General features: G+C 50.6%; 1 protein-coding gene across 2 annotated transcripts; it reads right to left on the reverse strand.

Moving 5' to 3' along the window:
- Positions 1–1620: 1620 nt before the first annotated feature.
- On the reverse strand, positions 1621–16557 carry LOC140207348 (C-type lectin domain family 9 member A-like). 2 transcript variants are annotated; one of them, XM_072275897.1, is made up of 9 exons: positions 16509–16557; positions 14344–14429; positions 12842–12913; positions 11301–11420; positions 5628–5744; positions 5015–5092; positions 3501–3643; positions 2790–2854; positions 1621–1870 (listed from the first exon to the last, which is right to left on the reverse strand). In XM_072275897.1, exons 2-9 carry the CDS (start codon positions 14408–14410, stop codon positions 1681–1683), a joined length of 852 nt encoding a protein of 283 aa, XP_072131998.1. In that variant the 5' UTR covers positions 14411–14429; positions 16509–16557; the 3' UTR covers positions 1621–1680. The 2 variants fall into 2 exon arrangements, with proteins under 2 accessions (XP_072131998.1, XP_072131999.1); XM_072275898.1 differs by lacking the exon at positions 11301–11420.
- Between the last annotated feature and the right edge of the window lie 898 nt (positions 16558–17455).

The following is a 17455-nucleotide window of genomic DNA, read 5'->3' on the forward strand; positions in this document are numbered from 1 at the left end:
AAGATTCAATCGTTAGGTATTAATAGTGAAGTAGTAAAATGGATCCAACTGTGGCTGGGTGGGAGATACCACAGAGTAGCTGTTTCTCAAGTTCGAGGCCGGTGACCAGCGGTGTGCCTCGGGGATCTGTACTGGGTCCAATGTTGTTTGTCATATACATTAATGATCTGGATGATGGGGTAGTAAATTGGATTAGTAAGTATGCAGATGATTCTAAGATAGGTGGCGTTGTGGATGATGAGGTAGGTTTTCAGAGCTTGCAGAGAGATTTAGGCCAGTTAGAAGAGTGGGCTGAAAGAGGCAGACGGGGTTTAATACTGATAAGTGTTAGGTGCTGCATTTTGGTAGGACTAATCAAAATATGACATACATGGTAAATCGTAGGCCATTGGGGAATGCAATAGAAGAGAGGGATCTAGGAATACTGGTGCATAGTTCCCTGAAGGTGGAATCTCATGTGGATAAGGTGGTGAAGAAAGCTTTTGGTATGCTGGCCCTTATAAATCAGAGAATTGAGTACAGGAGTTGGGATGTAATGTCAAAATTATAGAAGGCTTTGGTGAGGCCAAAGTTAGAGTATTGTCCATAGTTCTGGTCACCGAATTATAAGAAAAACGTCAACAAAATAGAGAGAGTACAGAGGAGATTTACTAGAATGTTACCTGGGTTTCAGCACCTAAGTTACAGAGGAAGGTTGAACAAGTTAGGTCTTTATTCCTTGGAGCGTAGAAGGTTGAGGGGGGACTTAATAGAGGTACTTAAAATTATGAGGGAGACAGATAGAGTTGACGTGGATAGGTTTTTTTTTTCCATTGAGAGTAGGGGAGATTAAAACAAGAGGAAATGAGTTGAGAGTTAAACGGCAAAAGTTTAGGGGTAACATGAGGGGGAACTTCTTTATTCAGAAAGTTGTAGCTGTATGGAACGAGCTTTTAGTGGAAGCGGTACAGGCAGGTTCTATGTTGTAACAAAAAAAAAAACGATAGACATGTGGACAGGAAAGGAATGGATTGCTATGGACTGAGTGCAGGTAACTGGGACTAGGTAAGAGTAAGCATTCCGCACGTACTACAAGGGCCGCAATGTCCTGTTTCCGTGCTATAATTGTTATATGGTTATATGTTATTCGCCCTTTTCCTCCCTCTGGAGGAGAATGGAGTAAGAAGGAGGGGCAGAAAGAGTCAGGAGTGAATTTGAGAGGATGGAAGAGTGATAGTATACGAGAGAGAAGGGCGAGTATTAGCGGGTGATCACTTCGCTCACACATGCTCTTCATATTCTATCCCTTCACACTATGATCCGGGTCAATTTTGACTCGGCCCAAGAATCCCCTCATAACAAGTGTCTATACCAAATTCTGAACCACAGATCTTTTTGAAATATATAAATAGCTTATCTGACATTAATAAATGGGTTATTAATTCTTAATTAATGTTTCAGTGATCTAAAATCCCTTTCAATAGATATGAGTCAAGTTTGACCCGGAACAACCACAATGTACAAACAATTGTAGTACCTGTACAAAAGTGTATACAGATATAAATATGTTCATTGTTGCTCATTTTGGTTCACTTTAATAAAAGTCACCAAATTCTGGCTAAAATATCACTTAGGGTGTTTTTATTGTTGTCAAATGTAAAAGCGTGTCAAATCGGACCCGAACATTATGCATGGGTTAATTCAGATCGGTCCCACGGGCTGTTGACAGAGATCCTGGATCTCTTGAGGAAAATCTGGGAACAAATGTGCGGACTTCTCGCAGATGAAACCGTGCTTACGGTCGCAAGGAGAACTCCCTCCGTTCCGGTCGCAGTGACCGCAGGCGGGTGTTCCAGGGTAAATCTTGAGCAAGAGTCCAGAGGCCACATTCCTGTCAAAGAGGGTTCAACAATTTCTACTGAGACAAAACTAATCCGATTAAACAACGTTCTCCCCACAGACCTGAAACCAACCCCAGACTAATCGTACTGACCCACTCTGTCCCCACAGCACTGTGTCAATCTCCAGACTAACCCCACTACACATCGCTCCCCTCAGATCTGTTTCAGTCCCCAAAAATCTCGCTGCTCCACCTTTTCCCCACATTAAAGTCCGGAAATTAATCCCAAAGGCCCACTCTCATCCCGCAGCCCTGTGTCGGTCACTAAATTAGTCCCATTGCCCTTCGCGCTCCCGACAGCTTCGTGTCTGTCTTCAAACTAATCCCACTGCATCGTCCTCTCCCCACCGTCACGTGTCGGCCGCCAAACCACTGACACACTCTCTCCCACAGCCCTGCGTCAGTCTGCAAACTAATCTCACTGACCCACTCTGTGCACACAACCCTGTATCGGTCTTCAAACGAATCCAATTGTCCCACTCTCTCCCTTCAGATCTCTATCAGTAACCAAACTATTCCCGCTGCCCAACTCCTTTCTCACAGAACAATGTCAGTCCGCAAGATAATCCCACTCTATTTCCCTCTCCCCACCTTTCCCTGTCAGTACAAACTAATTCCACTGCATCGCGCACTCTCCACAGCCCTGTGAGCGTCAGCTAAATAAGTCCATGGCCCTCTACCAGTCCTCAAAATATTCCCCTGCCCTGTCCTTCCCCGACAGAGACGTATCGGTCCCCAAAGAATTCCCGTACTACCATCCTCTCCCGACAACCTCGAAAAGTCTTCAAACAAATCCCAATCCCGCTCCCTCTTCCCACAAACCTACTTTAGCCTTTAAACTAATCCCATTTTCTCCCCTCAGGACAGTGTCATTCCCCAACCTCAACCCCACATATCCATCAAATCTCACCCGTCTTCGCATTTTCCAATCCAGTAAGCAAGGTTTCGGTTACGAAGAAAAAGGAAAACAGCTTTCTGTGAAATTAAATTCCTTCGATTAACAGCTAGATTCACAAACTATTTACGCAGCCTCCGTCAGTTGTTGATGGTATGATGCGAAGGGAGCTTCACTCTCTGTCCGATCCAGGAAGTGTGAGATGGGACGGAGGAAGCTTCATCCCTTGTCTGACCCCGGAATCTGTTATGGGACGGTGTGGAGGGAGCTTCACTCTGTGTCTGACCCCGGGAGTATGTAATGGGACGGTGGGGAGGGAGATTCACTCTGTGCCTGACCCCGGGACTGTGTTATGGGACGGTGCGGAGGGAGCTTCCCTCTGTGTCTGATTCGATAGTGTGATGGTAAGGTGTGGAGGAATCTTTACTCTGTGGGACCCCTTGACTGTCTCTTGCGGCGCTGCGGAGGAAAATTCACTCTGTGCCTGACCCCGGAATTGTCTGATGGGACAGTGTGGAGGGAACTTCACTCTGTGTCTGACTCCGGGAGTGTGTGATGGGATGGTGCTGAGGCAGCATCACTCTCTGTCTGACTCCGGGAGTGTGTGGAGAAAAATTTACTTTGTGTCTGACCCCAGGTATGTGTGGTGGGTGTTTCACTCTGTGCGTCGGGAGTCTGTAATGAGTTCTGTGTTACTGTGGGATCTTCTCGTGGTTTGACACCTACCGCTTCATCCCTTGCATTGATTTCGAAAAGTCTTGAATCACGGTTTGAACATTCTTGCATCGCTGTGTAGAAAGATGTTTCAAAGATGGATACGTAATAACACCGTTCTTTATTTCTGATCCAGTCCTTGGGACACGTTGTCTCTGGAAATCAGCAGTAAGGCACAGTGAAACTCCTTACACACTGTTTCATAACAGACAATCAGAGAAGTTTAGTAATGTTCCTTCTACTCCGTCTGATCACGCAAACCCGAAAGTTTCCCTCCCCGTCGTCCGATCACACCCTGCCGGTATCAGACAGAAAGCGAAACTCCATCCAGAGCCGGTCAAGCGTTCCCGATTTCAGACACTGAGTGAACCACTCCCTATTTCTCCATAGTTTCCCATCACAAACTCACAGTGTCAAACAACGAGTCCCATCACAGTGTCCCGCTGTCAGATTCAGAGTGAAACTGCCTCCACACCGTCACATCACACACACTCTCTGGGCCAACACTAGATGTCGCTGCCTCCACGCCTTCCGATCACATACTGCCGGGGTAAGAAACTGGGTATCGTTCCCTCCACACCGGACGCTAATACATTCACGAGGTCAGCCACAGTGTGTGTTGCATCCAGACCTTCTCGTCAGAGACACCGGAGGTCAGCCACAGTGTGAATCTTACTCCCTACGGCCTCATCACACACTCCAAGTCTCAGACATGGAGTGAAGCTCATGCAAACAGTCCCAACACACACTACCGAGATCAGACACGGATTCAAACTATCTCGGCACCTGCCCCTCACTGACACGCGGAGTCAGTTACAGTGTGAAGCTCTCTGCACACCATCCAACCACACGATGCCTGGAGTCAGCTACCTATTGGGGTTCCATCCACACTGTCCCTTCACACTGTCTTGGAGACAGACACAGAGTGAAGCTCTTACCTCGTGGGCCAGTCGCACACTCCAGGGGTCAGGCAGATACAGGGTGAAACTCCAGGGCCAACGTTCCATCATAGATTCCCGAGGCCAGGCACAGAGTGAAGCTCCTTCCACACACTTCCATCACGCACTCCCGGGTTCACACACAGTTGATGCTCCCTCCATACCGTCCCATCACACAGTCCAGTGGTCACTCATAGATTAAAGCTCCAACCACGTTGTCCCATCGCACAGTCCCGTGGTCAGACACATAGCGATGCTCCCTCCACACCCACCCATAACACACTCCGGGGTTTAGACTGGAGTAAAGATCATTCCACACCGCCTCATCACAAAACCTCTGGGTCAGACACAGAGTGACCTTCCTCCACACCATCTATCACAAATTCTCCGGTCAGGCAGAGAGTGAGGTTACCTTACCCCCTCCAGTGACACACTCACGGATTCAGACATAAAGTGATGCTCCCTCCACACCGTTCCTTCACACACTCCCAGGGTCAGACACAGAGTGCAGCTCCCTCCACACCATCCCATCAACCTCCCCCCTCACCCTGTGATGACGAGCCGAGTAGGTAACCGTTGTTCCCTCACCTCTGTTGTTGGTGAGGAATTGGCAAAGTAGTTGGTAGTTTTTTTCGGAGATGATCTGAGACTGACGAATCTGTGATACTGAGAGAGATGGTGAACGACGTTTAGCGTTACAGTGACGTGTGAGACATTGCCACGGTGCTGCGCGGATCGCGGTAAGTAGTGTGTCAGTGTCACGGTGAGGCACGGTTCATGTTGAGGAGCGTGTAGGTGTCATGGTCAGTGGTCTGTCAGTGTCACAGTCAAGGGCGTGTCAGTGTTACAGTGAGGGCACATTGCTGTCACTGTGAGCGTCTTCTCTGTCTCACGGTGAGAATCGTGTCCGTGTCGCGGTTAGTAGTGTATCAGTGTCGCACACAGGGGCGTGTTACCGCTACGGTGCCAGGATTGTTGGTGTTATTGGGAATGGCATGTCGGTTTCAATATAGGAGACTGGATTGTGTTACGATAAAGGCCGTGTTATTGTCACGGTTAAGGGCTGTGTCGGTGACACCGTGAGGTGTTTGTCTGTGTCACGTTCAGGGCCGTGTCGGCATCACTGTGAGGTTTTACCCTAACACTTCATTCCACTCTGTTAGTTTACGGTCTGACACTATCCGGATCCCTTTCGACTCACCATAGATTGAGAGCCCGGCCACTGTCACGATGAGGGCGGATGTAACTAGACAGAGTAGGCAGATCTTAAAGTTCGATCTATTTCCGAGGTTGTCTTTTGGCTCACGTTTATGCGGACCTGTAGAGAGACCATTCCGTGTGTGTGTGGATTCAGCCGTCTCCACCACTGGGACTCCCTTCCACCCACAATCCGCTCTCTCTCCTTCCACCAGGATTACCCCTCCCTCCCTCAATCAAATCTACTTTCAACCGTTATCGCTGAGAGTCCAAATTGGTTGTCCTGGCAAAGTCTGTCTCATGTCTAACTGATTCGAGAGGTGTTTTTTTTCCCTCTCTCTCTCGAAGGTGATGGATGAAGTTGGACTCGGGGATGTTGTCTACGTGAACTTCAACTGGGCGTTTGACCAGGTTCCTCAGGAGGGCGTTATCCAGAGAGATTATGCTTCAACGGATCCATGAGGAATTGGCCGCTTCGTTTAAGAGTTTATCATTTTTCACAGTTGTATTATTGTTTTCACGCTTTCTAATTGCAAATGCAACTCCGCTATTTAAGAAGGGGACAAGGAAGCAAAAAGGAAGTTATGGACCTATTAGCTTGACATCGATGGTTGGGAAGTTGTTGGAGTCGATTGTCAAGGATGTGGTTACAGAGTACTTGCAGGCATATGACAAGACAGGCAGAACTCAGCATGGTTTCCTTAAAGAAAATCCTGCCTGACAAACCCATTACAATTTTTTGAGGAAATTACAAGTAGACAGGACAAGGGAGATGCAGTGGATGCTGTATATTTGGATTTTCAGAAGGCCTTTGACAAGGTGCCACACATGAGACTGCTTAACAAGGTAAGAGCACATAGAATTATGGGAACGTTACATATTAGGATATAGCGTTGGCTGATTGGCAGGAAACAGATAGTAGGAATAAAAAAAGATCCTTTTCCGTTGGCTGCCGGTTACCATTTGTGTTCCACAGGGGTCCGTGTTGGGGCCGCTTCTTTTTACATTGTACATCAACGATTTGGATTATGGAACAGATTGCTTTGTGACTACGTTTGCTGATGATACAGGGATAGGTGGTTGGGCCGGTAGTCCTGAGGAAACAGAGAGTCCGCAGAGATACTTGGATAGATTGGAAGAATGGACTAAGAAGTGGCAAATGAAATATAATTTTGGAAAGTGTATGGTTATGCACTTTGTCAGAAGAAATAAACGGGCAGACTATTATTTACATAGGGAGAGAATTCTAAGTTCTGAGATGCAACGGGACTTGGGAGTCCTCGTGCAGGATACCCTTAAAGTTAACCTCCAGGTTGAGTCAGTAGTGAAGAAGGCGAATGCAATGTTGGCATTCATTTCCAGAGGAATAGAGTATAGGAGCAGGGATGTGATGTTGAGGCTCTATAAGGCGCTGGTGAGACCTCACTTGGAGTACTGTGGGCTGTTCTGGGCTCCTTATTTAAGAAAAGATTTGCTGACGTTGGAGAGGGTACAGAGAAGATTCACTAAAATGATTCCCGGAATGAGAGGGTTAACATATCAGGAACTTTTGTCCGCTCTTGGACTGTACTCCTTGGAGGCTAGAAGAATGAGGAGAGAGCTCATAGAAACATTTCGCATGCTGAAAGGCATGGACAGAGTGGATGTGGCCAAATTGTTTCCCATGATGGGGGAGTCTAGTACGAGAGGGCATGACTTAAGGATTGAAGGGCGCCCATTCAGAACAGAGATGCGAAGAATTTTTTTTAGCCAGAGGGTCGTGAATCTATGGAATTTGTTGCCACGGGCGGCAGTGGAGCCCAAGTAATTGGGTGTATTTAAGGCAGAGATTGATAGGTATCTGAGTAGCCAGGACATCAAAGGTTCTGGTGAGAAGGCGGGGGAGTGGGACTAAATGGGAGAATGGACAACCTCATGATAAAATGGCGGAGCAGACTTGATATGCCGAATGGCCGACTTCTTCTCCTTTGTCTTATGGGACATATGACCGTCTTGTGGGGACTAACATGTTGCGGGGATATTCGTGGACTCCATTGTGTTTCTTTATTTTATAGCTGCGGCATGCAGAGGTGCGGTACGGTAACGTAGTGGCTGGCACAGCGCTCCACAATACCAGAGAAGCGGGTTCAAATACCGCCACTACCTAGGTGCTCTGGTTTCCTCCCACAGTCCAAAGGCCTATCAGTTGGTACGTGAACAACTCATTGCAAGTTGTCCCGCGATTAGGCGAGGAATAAATTGGGGATTGCTTGCTTGAAGGGTGGGATGTGCCGAGATTCTTCAATACATGTTCAAATCTAAATACTTTTCTAAAATGCCTGTATATGATGTATCTGTTAGTCTTGCGAGACCATGGTTCTACGCCTGGAAAGTCTTCTTTCTCCAGGGTGCAGGCCTGGGCAAAGATGTATGGAAGACCGGCGGTTGCCCATGGCATGTCTCTGCTCTCCACGACACCGATGTTGTCGAAGGAGTCGATGCAGCTTGGAACCAGTGTCGACGCAGAGCACTGTGTGGTTAAGTGCCATGCTGAAGGACACAACACGCTGGGGCTCGAATCTTCAGGTCGCTAGAGGAATGTCTTACCTACTTGGCCACATGCCCAAACAGGACTGGAATTCTAAGTGAAATGCTAAGGGTTAAGACCCTTAACTGACAACGTAGAATAGGATTTTGGGTTGGCCGCGCAGGTCAATGGGGTGTTTAGTATGACAGTAGAAAAGTGTTTATGGAAACGGTGGAGATAGCAGAGGTACTTAATGGATATTTTGCTTTAGTGTTCACGACAAAAAACGATCATGGCAATTGTCCTGATGACTCAGAGCAGACTGAAAAGCTAGAGCATATAGAAATTCAGCCTTCTGTGGGAATCGAAGGAGGAGATTGCTGAGCAGCTGCAATGATCTTTGCATCATGAACGGGTACAAAAGAGGTTCCCAATGATTGGAGGGTTGCAGATGTTGTTCCCTTATTGAAGAAAAGAACCAGGGACAGCCCAGGAAATTAGACCAGTGAGTCTTACTTCAGTGGTTGCTAAGTTGATGGAAAATATCTTGAAAGCAGGATTTATGAATATTTGGAGAGGCATAATATGAATAGGAATAGTCAGCATGGCTTTGTCAAAGGCAGGTCATGCCTTCCGAGCCTGATAGAATTTTTTGAGGATGTGACTAAACACATCGATGAAGGGACAACAGTAGTTGTAGTGTACATGGATTTCAGCAAGGCATTTGATAAGGTACCCCATACAAGGCTTATCGAGAAAGTAAGGAGGCATGGGATCCAAGGGGACATTGCTTTTTGGACCCAGAATTGTATTGTCCACAGAAGACAAATAGTGGTTGTAGACGGGTCATACTCCGTATGGGGTTTGGTAACCAGTGGTGTGCCTCAGGGATCTGTTCTAGGACCTCTTCTCTTCATGATTTTTACAATTGACCTGGTGAGGAATTGGAGGGATGCGTTACTAAATTTGCTGATGACACAAAGGTTGGTGGGCGGGGTGGGGAGGTTGTGGATAGTATGGAGGGGTGTCAGAGGTTACAGCGGGAGACAGATAGGATACAAAACTATACTAATAAGTGGCAGATGGCGTTCAACCCATATAAGTGTGAGGTAGTCCATTATGATAGGTCAAATATGGTGGCAAAATATTGTATTAACGATTAGGCTCTTGGCAGTGTGGTGGATTAGAGGGATCTTGAGGTTCGAGTCCGTGGGGGACACTCAATGTAGCTGCGCAGGTTGCTATGTGTTAAGAATGCATATGGTGTATTGGCCTTCATTAATCGTGGAACTTAGTTTAAGAACCGAGAGGTAATGTTGCAGCTATATAGGACCCTGGTCAAACCCCACTTCGAGTACTGTGCGCAGTTCTGGTCGCCTCTCTATCTGAAGGATGAAAGGGTGCAGAGGAGGTTTACAAAGATGTTGCCTGGATTGGGGAGCATGCCTTATGAGAATAGGTTGAGTGAACTCGGCCTTTTCTCCCTGGAGCGACGGAGGGCGAGAGGTGACCTGATAGAGGTGTACACGATGATGAATGGGCACTGAACGTGTCGATAGTCAGAGGCTACAATGGCTAACAGGAGAGAGAATAGTTTTAAAGTCCTTGGAGAAAGGTACAGAGGAGATGCCATATCTAAGTTTTTTTTTACGCTGATAGTGATGAGTGCGTGGAATGGGCTGCCGGTAACGATGGTGTTGGCGGACCGATAGGGTCTTTTAATGGACTCCCCGATAGGTGCATGGAGTTTAGAAAAATAAAGGGCTATGGGTAACGTTGGGTAAATTCTAAAGTAACGTTACATTCATCACAGCATTGTAGGCCGAAGGGCATGTATACCGCTGTTGGTGTTCTACGCTTTTATGTTTCTCTGATAGAGGGGAGAAGAGAGTGGCCGGGGAGGACTGGAGAGAAAAAAAAAGATGAAGGCCTTGAAGGAGTCGATGTGGACAGGGTGCTTCCTGTGGAAGGAGAGTGGAAGACCAGGGGACACAACCTCAGAATAACGGGGCGTCCATTGGAACGCAGATGAGGAAAAATCTCTTTAGCCAGACTGCGGTGGATCTGTAGATATATTGCCACAGGCCGCTCTGGAGACCAAGTCTCTGTTCAGATCTATGGGAGAGGGTGCCAGATTCTTGATTAGTCAGGGCATCAGGGTCTTGGGATGAAGGAAGGGGATTGGACCGAGAGTAAATTGGAACGGCCATATCGAAAAGGAGAAGCAGACTCAATGAGCAAAATGACCGAACACTTCTCCACATCATATGGCCTTACAGTCGGTTACTCTGTGTCATTGAGGAAGGAAAAAAAAAGAGATAATTTGGCCGTCAAGCTATACCAGTCAAGGATAGCTCAGGATGCAGGCCATGGGGATGAAGCACAGCGATCCAGAGATACGGATACACGGTTCCCTGAAAGCGGAATCACAGGTAGACAGGAACCCTGGGGAGTGTTGTAGAACAGAGGGACCCAGGGGTACAGGGACACGGTTCTCTGAAAGTGGAGTCACAATAGACAGGGACGCTGGGGAGTGTTGTAGAACAGAGGGACCCAGGGGTACAGGTACACGGTTCCCTGAAAGTGGAGTCACGGGAAGACTGGACGGTGAAGAAGCCGTCTGACACCCTGGCCTTCGTCAGTCAGGACACTGAGTGCGGAAGTCGGGAGGTCACGTTGTAGTTCTACAATATGTCGGTGGGGCCGCACATGAAGTACGGTGTTCAGTTTCCGTCGTCCTGCTGTGGGGAAGACACCACTGGGCCGGATGGATGGAAGGAAGGAGTGCAGAAGGAGATTCATGAGGATGTTCCCAGGACTTGAGGGACTGACTTACGGAGAGAAGTCCGTCAGGCTGGGACTTTATTGCTTACAGTTTACCTGTGACCGTACAGAGGTGTACAAAACCATGAGGGGCACAAATCGGATGAATGAGCACATCAGGGAGAATCGAGTACGGGAGCGCACGGGTCTAAAATGAGACAGGAATCAATTTAATTGGAGACCACAGAGGCAATTTTTTCAAACCAAATGCTGGTCCGAATGTGGAACTAGCTGCCTGATAAATGGAGGCTGAGGGAGATGAATTTGAAGCATTAAAATAAGGCACACGCTCTTCTGAATATAACTTGTGGCTTTCTCCACAGTGACGCCAATAATGTGAACTCTGACCTGATAGGGCATTGTCTGGCAATTTTCGGAGCCTAGAGCCGATGGGAGGAGCCTCATCCTCATTCATGAGGTGATCGTCATTCCGAAAGTTCACCTCTGAGTAGGTAGATGTCAGGCCGTCTGGGGGAGAGAGCGATGGAGGATGAGAGAGAAGGAAATAGAATGAAGAGCGGCCGGCAGAGAATGGAGGGGGCTAGGACAGAGAGTAAGAGCAGAGGGAGAGGGTGAGGTGAGGGGGAGAGATAGGGCTGAAAGGCAGGGGTGGAAGGAGAGATTGATGGAAGAGAAGAGAGAGTGGGTAACGATAGGAAAATGGGAGAGAGAAAATAGGGAGAGATATTGAGTATAGGAGGGGAGCGACAGCGGGGGCAGAGAGTAAGAGTGAGCCAGGACAGAGAGGGCTGAGAGAAGCAAAGAGATGGGAGAGTGAGGGAAGGTGAATAATGAGAGAGAGGGAGAGAGAGGGGAGGAGAGAGACAGAGAACATATACGAGAGGGAGAGAAAGGGAATGGGAGCAGAGAGAGAAGAGCGGGAGCTGAGAGGAAAATCAGGCGACAGGAAGAACAGGGAGAGGGAGACAGAGAGGTGGAGTGGAGGAGATAAATGGAGGAGAGAGAGTGAGCAAAGATAGAGGGCAAGAATGCGACGGAGAGAGCGAGAATGAGAGAGGGAGATAGGGGCGAGTTTTGACATTGGGAGCAGTGAGGGAGAGTAGGGAAAGGTGGGAGAGGAATGGAGATGGAGAGTGTTGTGGAAGGGAGAGAGGAGGATGGGCGAGAGAGGGGGAGAGAGAGGTGGATGTTGATGGATGGTCTAGTTACGAGATAGTGAGCAGAGAGAGGAGAAAGGATTGAAGAAGAGAGTGGGAAAGAGAGGTGGACAAGGAAAGGGTAAGAGAAGGGGTGCGAGAGAAGAGAGGGGACTGGGAGAGGGAAGAGGGGGAGCCGGAGGGGTGGAAGTGTGTGGGGGGGGGGCTGGTTGAGAGGGGAGAGGGAAGAAGAGATGAGAGGGGAGAAAAGGAGGATTAGAAAGCGGACAGGGTCGTTCGAATGTTCTACAGTGTCCCATCGTAACTGTGTCTTTCACTGCGCCTCGTCCTCACCTCCACTCCCACGGTGTTCACTACCCACCGCTCCTCCCACAGAGCTCACTCTTCACAGACCCTTCCCACGGTGCCCCCTGCGCGTCGTGCCCCGCCCCCTCCCCCCCCCCCCAATAGTGCTCTCTCCTGGATGTACCTCTTCCTCCCGCAGCAATCCTTCCTCCTCCCGTCACACAGCGCTACATCCACAGCTTCCGTCTCGGGACGCACCAGCCCCACCAAGCGCTGCTCCCCGCTTCCAGGGCGCTACACCCTCCCAGAGCGCACCCTGAACACCGACCCTCACAGAGCTCCCGCCTCACCATGTCAACCACGTGTTCTCTTTGACTTATTCTATATCAGGGGATCGGTGAGTTTAATGTACACTTGCCCTGAGATCTCTCGACACGAATGGACGCGTCACGTAAACACAATGAAATCAATATCGATGAAACTGACCTCCATCTCTACGGACCCGGGGCGCTGAGACGGCCGTGAAATTAAGTTCCACGTACGAACAATCAGGTTCAGCTGGGAACAGAAAAAAGAGGGTCAGAAAAAGAGTGAATCTCCCTCCACACCGTTCCATCACACTTTGCCGGGGTCAGGCACAGAGTCAAACTCCCTCCACACCGTCCCATCACACATTGCCGGGGTCAGGCACAGAGTCAAACTCCCTCCACACCGTCCCATCACACACTGCCGGGGTCAGGCACAGAGTCAAACTCCCTCCACACCGTCCCATCACACACTCCCGGGGTCAGACACAGAGTGAATCTCCCTCCACACCGTCCCAGCACACACTCCCGGGGTCTGACACAAAGTGAATCTCCCTCCGCACAATCACATCACACACTCCCGGGGTCAGACACAGAGTGAATCTCCCTCCACACCGTCCCATCACACACTCCCGGGGTCTGACACAAAGTGAATCTTCCTCCGCACCGTCACATCACATACCCCCCGGGGTCAGACACAGAGTGAATCTCCCTCCACAACGTCCCATCACACACTCCCGGGGTCAGACACAGAGTGAATCTCCCTCCACACCGTCCCATCACACAGTCCCGGGGTCAGACACAGAGTGAATCTCCCTCCGCACCGTCCCATCACACACTCCCGGGGTCAGACACAGAGTGAATCTCCCTCCACACCGTCCCATCACACACTCCCGGGGTCTGACACAAAGTGAATCTTCCTCCGCACCGTCACATCACACACCCCCCGGGGTCAGACACAGAGTGAATCTCCCTCCACAACGTCCCATCACACACTCCCGGGGCCAGACACGGAGTGAATCTCCCTCCACACCGTCCCATCACACACTCCCGGGGTCACACACAGAGTGAATCTCCCTCCACACCGTCCCATCACACAGTCCCGGGGTCAGACACAGAGTGAATCTCCCTCCGCACCGTCCCATCACACACTCCCGGGGTCACACACAGAGTGAATCTCCCTCCGCACCGTCCCATCACACACTCCCGGGGTCAGACACAGAGTGAGTCTCCCTCCACACCGTCCCATCACACACTCCCGGGGTCAGACACAGAGTGAATCACATTCCACACCGTCCCATCACACATTCCCGGGGTCAGACACAGAGTGAATCTCCCTCCACACCATCCCATCACGCACTCCTGGGGTCAGACACAGAGTGAATCTCCCTCCACACCGTCCCATCACACACTCCCGGGGTCAGAAACAGAGTGAATCTCCCTCCACACCGTCCCATCACACACAACCGGGGTCAGGCACAGAGTGAAGCTTTCCTCAGTCTCATCCATCACGCTCTCCCGGGGGTAAAGCAGAGAGTAAAGCTCCCTGGGCACCAACCTGTCCCACCCCAGCCCCCCAACCTGTGTCTGATCACAGAGAGCAGCTTTGTCCACAGAATCCCTGCACATACGCCCAGGTGTAGAAACTGCGGGAAACTCCTTCCGTCTCACCGCGCTACTTACCTCCGGAAGGAGCAGGTGATTTCCATCCTGCGAGCTGCCTATCCGCGTAGGTCTCGTTCTCAACCATCTTATCAGGTCTCTGAGCTCTGAAAGGGTTAGGAACATCGGTGGAGGAAACGCGTGATGGCAGACCGTGTCTCAGCAACAGCTGGTGAACAGCCGATAGAGTGAGGAAACTAGAGCAGGGACAGGAAGTGCAGGGAGGAGGGAGATTGCGGGTGTGGGAGACGGTGGGATAGATGCGATTGCCAGGAGGGAAGAAATAAAATTGTAGAAGAGATGTGGAGAGTAATTGGGGGAAGAGTGCAGACAGTGGCGAGAGAGAATGAGGGAAGAAACGGAAGGAGGGGTTTAGAGAGGAATAGCAGGGGAGCGGAAGGAGGAAATGACGGAGATATTTGTGTCATCGAGGCTCTATTGTCATGGAGACCCCGGCCCCCAACCCGCACCCACCCCCGCACCGTTCCCCACTGGTTCTGAAAGGTTCGACTGTTTCTGTTCAACTCCAGGGCTTCAGGCATCAGAAACTCTGTCTGCGAGAAACGGCGGCTGCAGGAAACACCCCCAACACACACCGAGGTGTGTGAGCTGTCTCCCTCCGAGTGATATAAACAGCCCCCTCGAAACTCGTTCCATCCGAAAGGCTTCCTTGCCTTCTACGTCCTCTACATCCTCCCTGCACCTTATAATATATATGGCACCCCCCTACACACACACTCTCTCTCTCTCTCTCCTCTCTCTCTCTCTCTCTCTCTCTCTCTCTCTCTCTCTCTCTCTCTCTCTCTCTCTCTCTCTCGTTCTCTCCCTCCCACCATCACCCCACAGCACTTTGGACTTTGGACTTTTCTCTCCCCTTTCCCTCCAAAGTTTATCAGTCTCCCAGTTCTATTCTTCGCCGTTTACAAGTTTCTCCCTCTCTACCGCCACTCCCACCACCGTCTGCCCTTTTCCACCCAACTTCCAACACCCTTCCCTTCCCCTCTCTCCCACCTGGCCCCTCTCTCCCTCTTTTCTCCTCTCTCCCACGTCCTCCCCCCCTCCCCAACGCCGTCTCCTTCCATATTATCTTAACCCACTCTCTCCCCCAGCATCCTACCGCACTCCGTTTCACCTCTCTACCCCCACCAGCCCTGTCTCTGTGTCTAAGAGATATCACACCCTTCCCCCACCCAAGCACTACACAGTGTTCTCCCCAAAATTCCCACGTCCCTTACACTGTTAGAGGGGAAGGGGTTAGTTGCTTCATGGCTCGGGATACCCAGCCGTCTTTCACATTCTCCCATCCCCGATTACCCGCCCTCCCCCTCGCTCACCTCATTTCCCTTCATCATATCTCCAGCTCTCCGCCACAGCGGCTTCCGCTTCCCCTTCCCTCCCCACCCCCATGCCGTTGCTCTTTCCTTCTCCTTCACTGGCACCTTCTGTCCACCGCTCTGCCCGGTCTCCCTCACTCCCATCCTCACCCCTCACCCGCTTCTTCTCCTCCGCTCACCATTCCTCCCTACCTCCAGCCGTTCCAAAAGCCTTGCCTTGTAATCTGCCTCAGAGATTGCGTGTGTATGTGTGTCTGAGAGCCGGTGTGGTTTATACGAAAGAGGAAGGACGAGAAGGCGAGGACGGGAGGGTGCGAATGCACACACCACCCTCTCCGCTTTCAAACCCACCTTCCAACACTCTCCGTCCCCCTCTCTCCCACGCCCCCCTCCCCCATCTACCAGCCTCATTCTCTTTTATCTCTCTACCACACCTGTCGCCAAGAGATATTTCCCCCACAAACACACCCATGTTCTCCGGATATTTTCCACGTCCCTTCCGACTTCTCGAAGGTGGAGAAGGGGATGGGAGATGTTTTGGATCGGGACACTCAGCCTCTCTCACATTCTCCCATTTCCCCCTTTCTCCGCCCTCCCCTCCCCCATTCTCCCCCTTTCCCTTCTTTGCCCCTTCCTTCCACACGCCCTCCCGCTCCCCCTTCTCTCCCGCCACACCTTCCATCTTTCCCTCTCCCCTGCTTCCTCCCTCTCTGGCCCTCTTCGCTGCAGCCGTCTCCCGCACTCCCCACCCTCACCCCTCCTTCTCTCCCGCGTCCCACTCTCCCCACTGTCACTCCTCACCCGCTCCTTCTCTCTCTTTCAACACGTCTCCCTTCTCCACCACCTCCCTACCTCTAGCCGTTCCAGAAGCTCGAATTGTGTGTCTGCCTCAGAAATTGCGTGTGTGTGTGACTGGGAGCCGTTTTAGTGTGCAGGAAAGAGGAAGGAAGGGGAGGCGGGGAAGGGGACAGGGATTGGGTGGAGATATTATACATGACAGGAACCACATGATGTCCTAACAACACAGAACTGTGGTGAGGCTCAGATAGTCGGTGGGAAAAGTAGTAAAACCAGGCGTCAACTCTCTCTGTCATCGTCCTCATAAATCCCAGTGAACACAGAGCGGAAGATTTGTAGATTTGACGCAATGTCCCAGCCCTCTCAGCACCACTGGTCTGTAGAAATGGAGGTCAGTTTCATCTATTTGGTTTCACTCTGTTTAGGTGAGGTGCCCATTAGTGTCGAGACATCTCAGGGCAAGTGTACAGTAAACCCGTAACGATTCCCTGGTGTAGAATATCAGAAAAACGCGTGATAGAGATAAGGAGGCTGGAGCTCTTTGGGAGGGTGGGTGTTGAGGGTGGGCTCTGGGAGGTACAGTGAGGGTAGACCTCCGTGGAAGCGGGGAGCAGCGCTTGGTGGGGATGGTGCGTCCCGTGAAGGGAGGTGTGGATGGAGCGATGTGTGATGCGGGGGACGGGGGATGGTGATGGGGGGCGCGGAGCGTAAAGAGCGCGGTTGGAGGGGTCTGTGAAGTGGGAGCTCTGTTGGAGGGTCAGTCAGTACGAAACACCATGGGAGGAGGGGAGGTGAGGAGGGATGCAGTAGAAGAGGCAGTGAGGAGGGGACGTTGTATTACACTTGAACGACTCTCTCCGCTTTCTAAGCCTCCTTCTCTATCCTCTCATCTCACCCACACCTTCTCTCCCACCCTCACGCTCCCCCTCTCCCTTCTCCCACTCCCCTCTCCTCTCGCTCCCCTTCTCTCAACCGTCTCCTCTTTTGTGTTGGGGCCAGAG

This window comes from Mobula birostris, chromosome 13 (genome assembly GCF_030028105.1).
Source record: "Mobula birostris isolate sMobBir1 chromosome 13, sMobBir1.hap1, whole genome shotgun sequence".
Taxonomy (NCBI): domain Eukaryota; kingdom Metazoa; phylum Chordata; class Chondrichthyes; order Myliobatiformes; family Myliobatidae; genus Mobula; species Mobula birostris.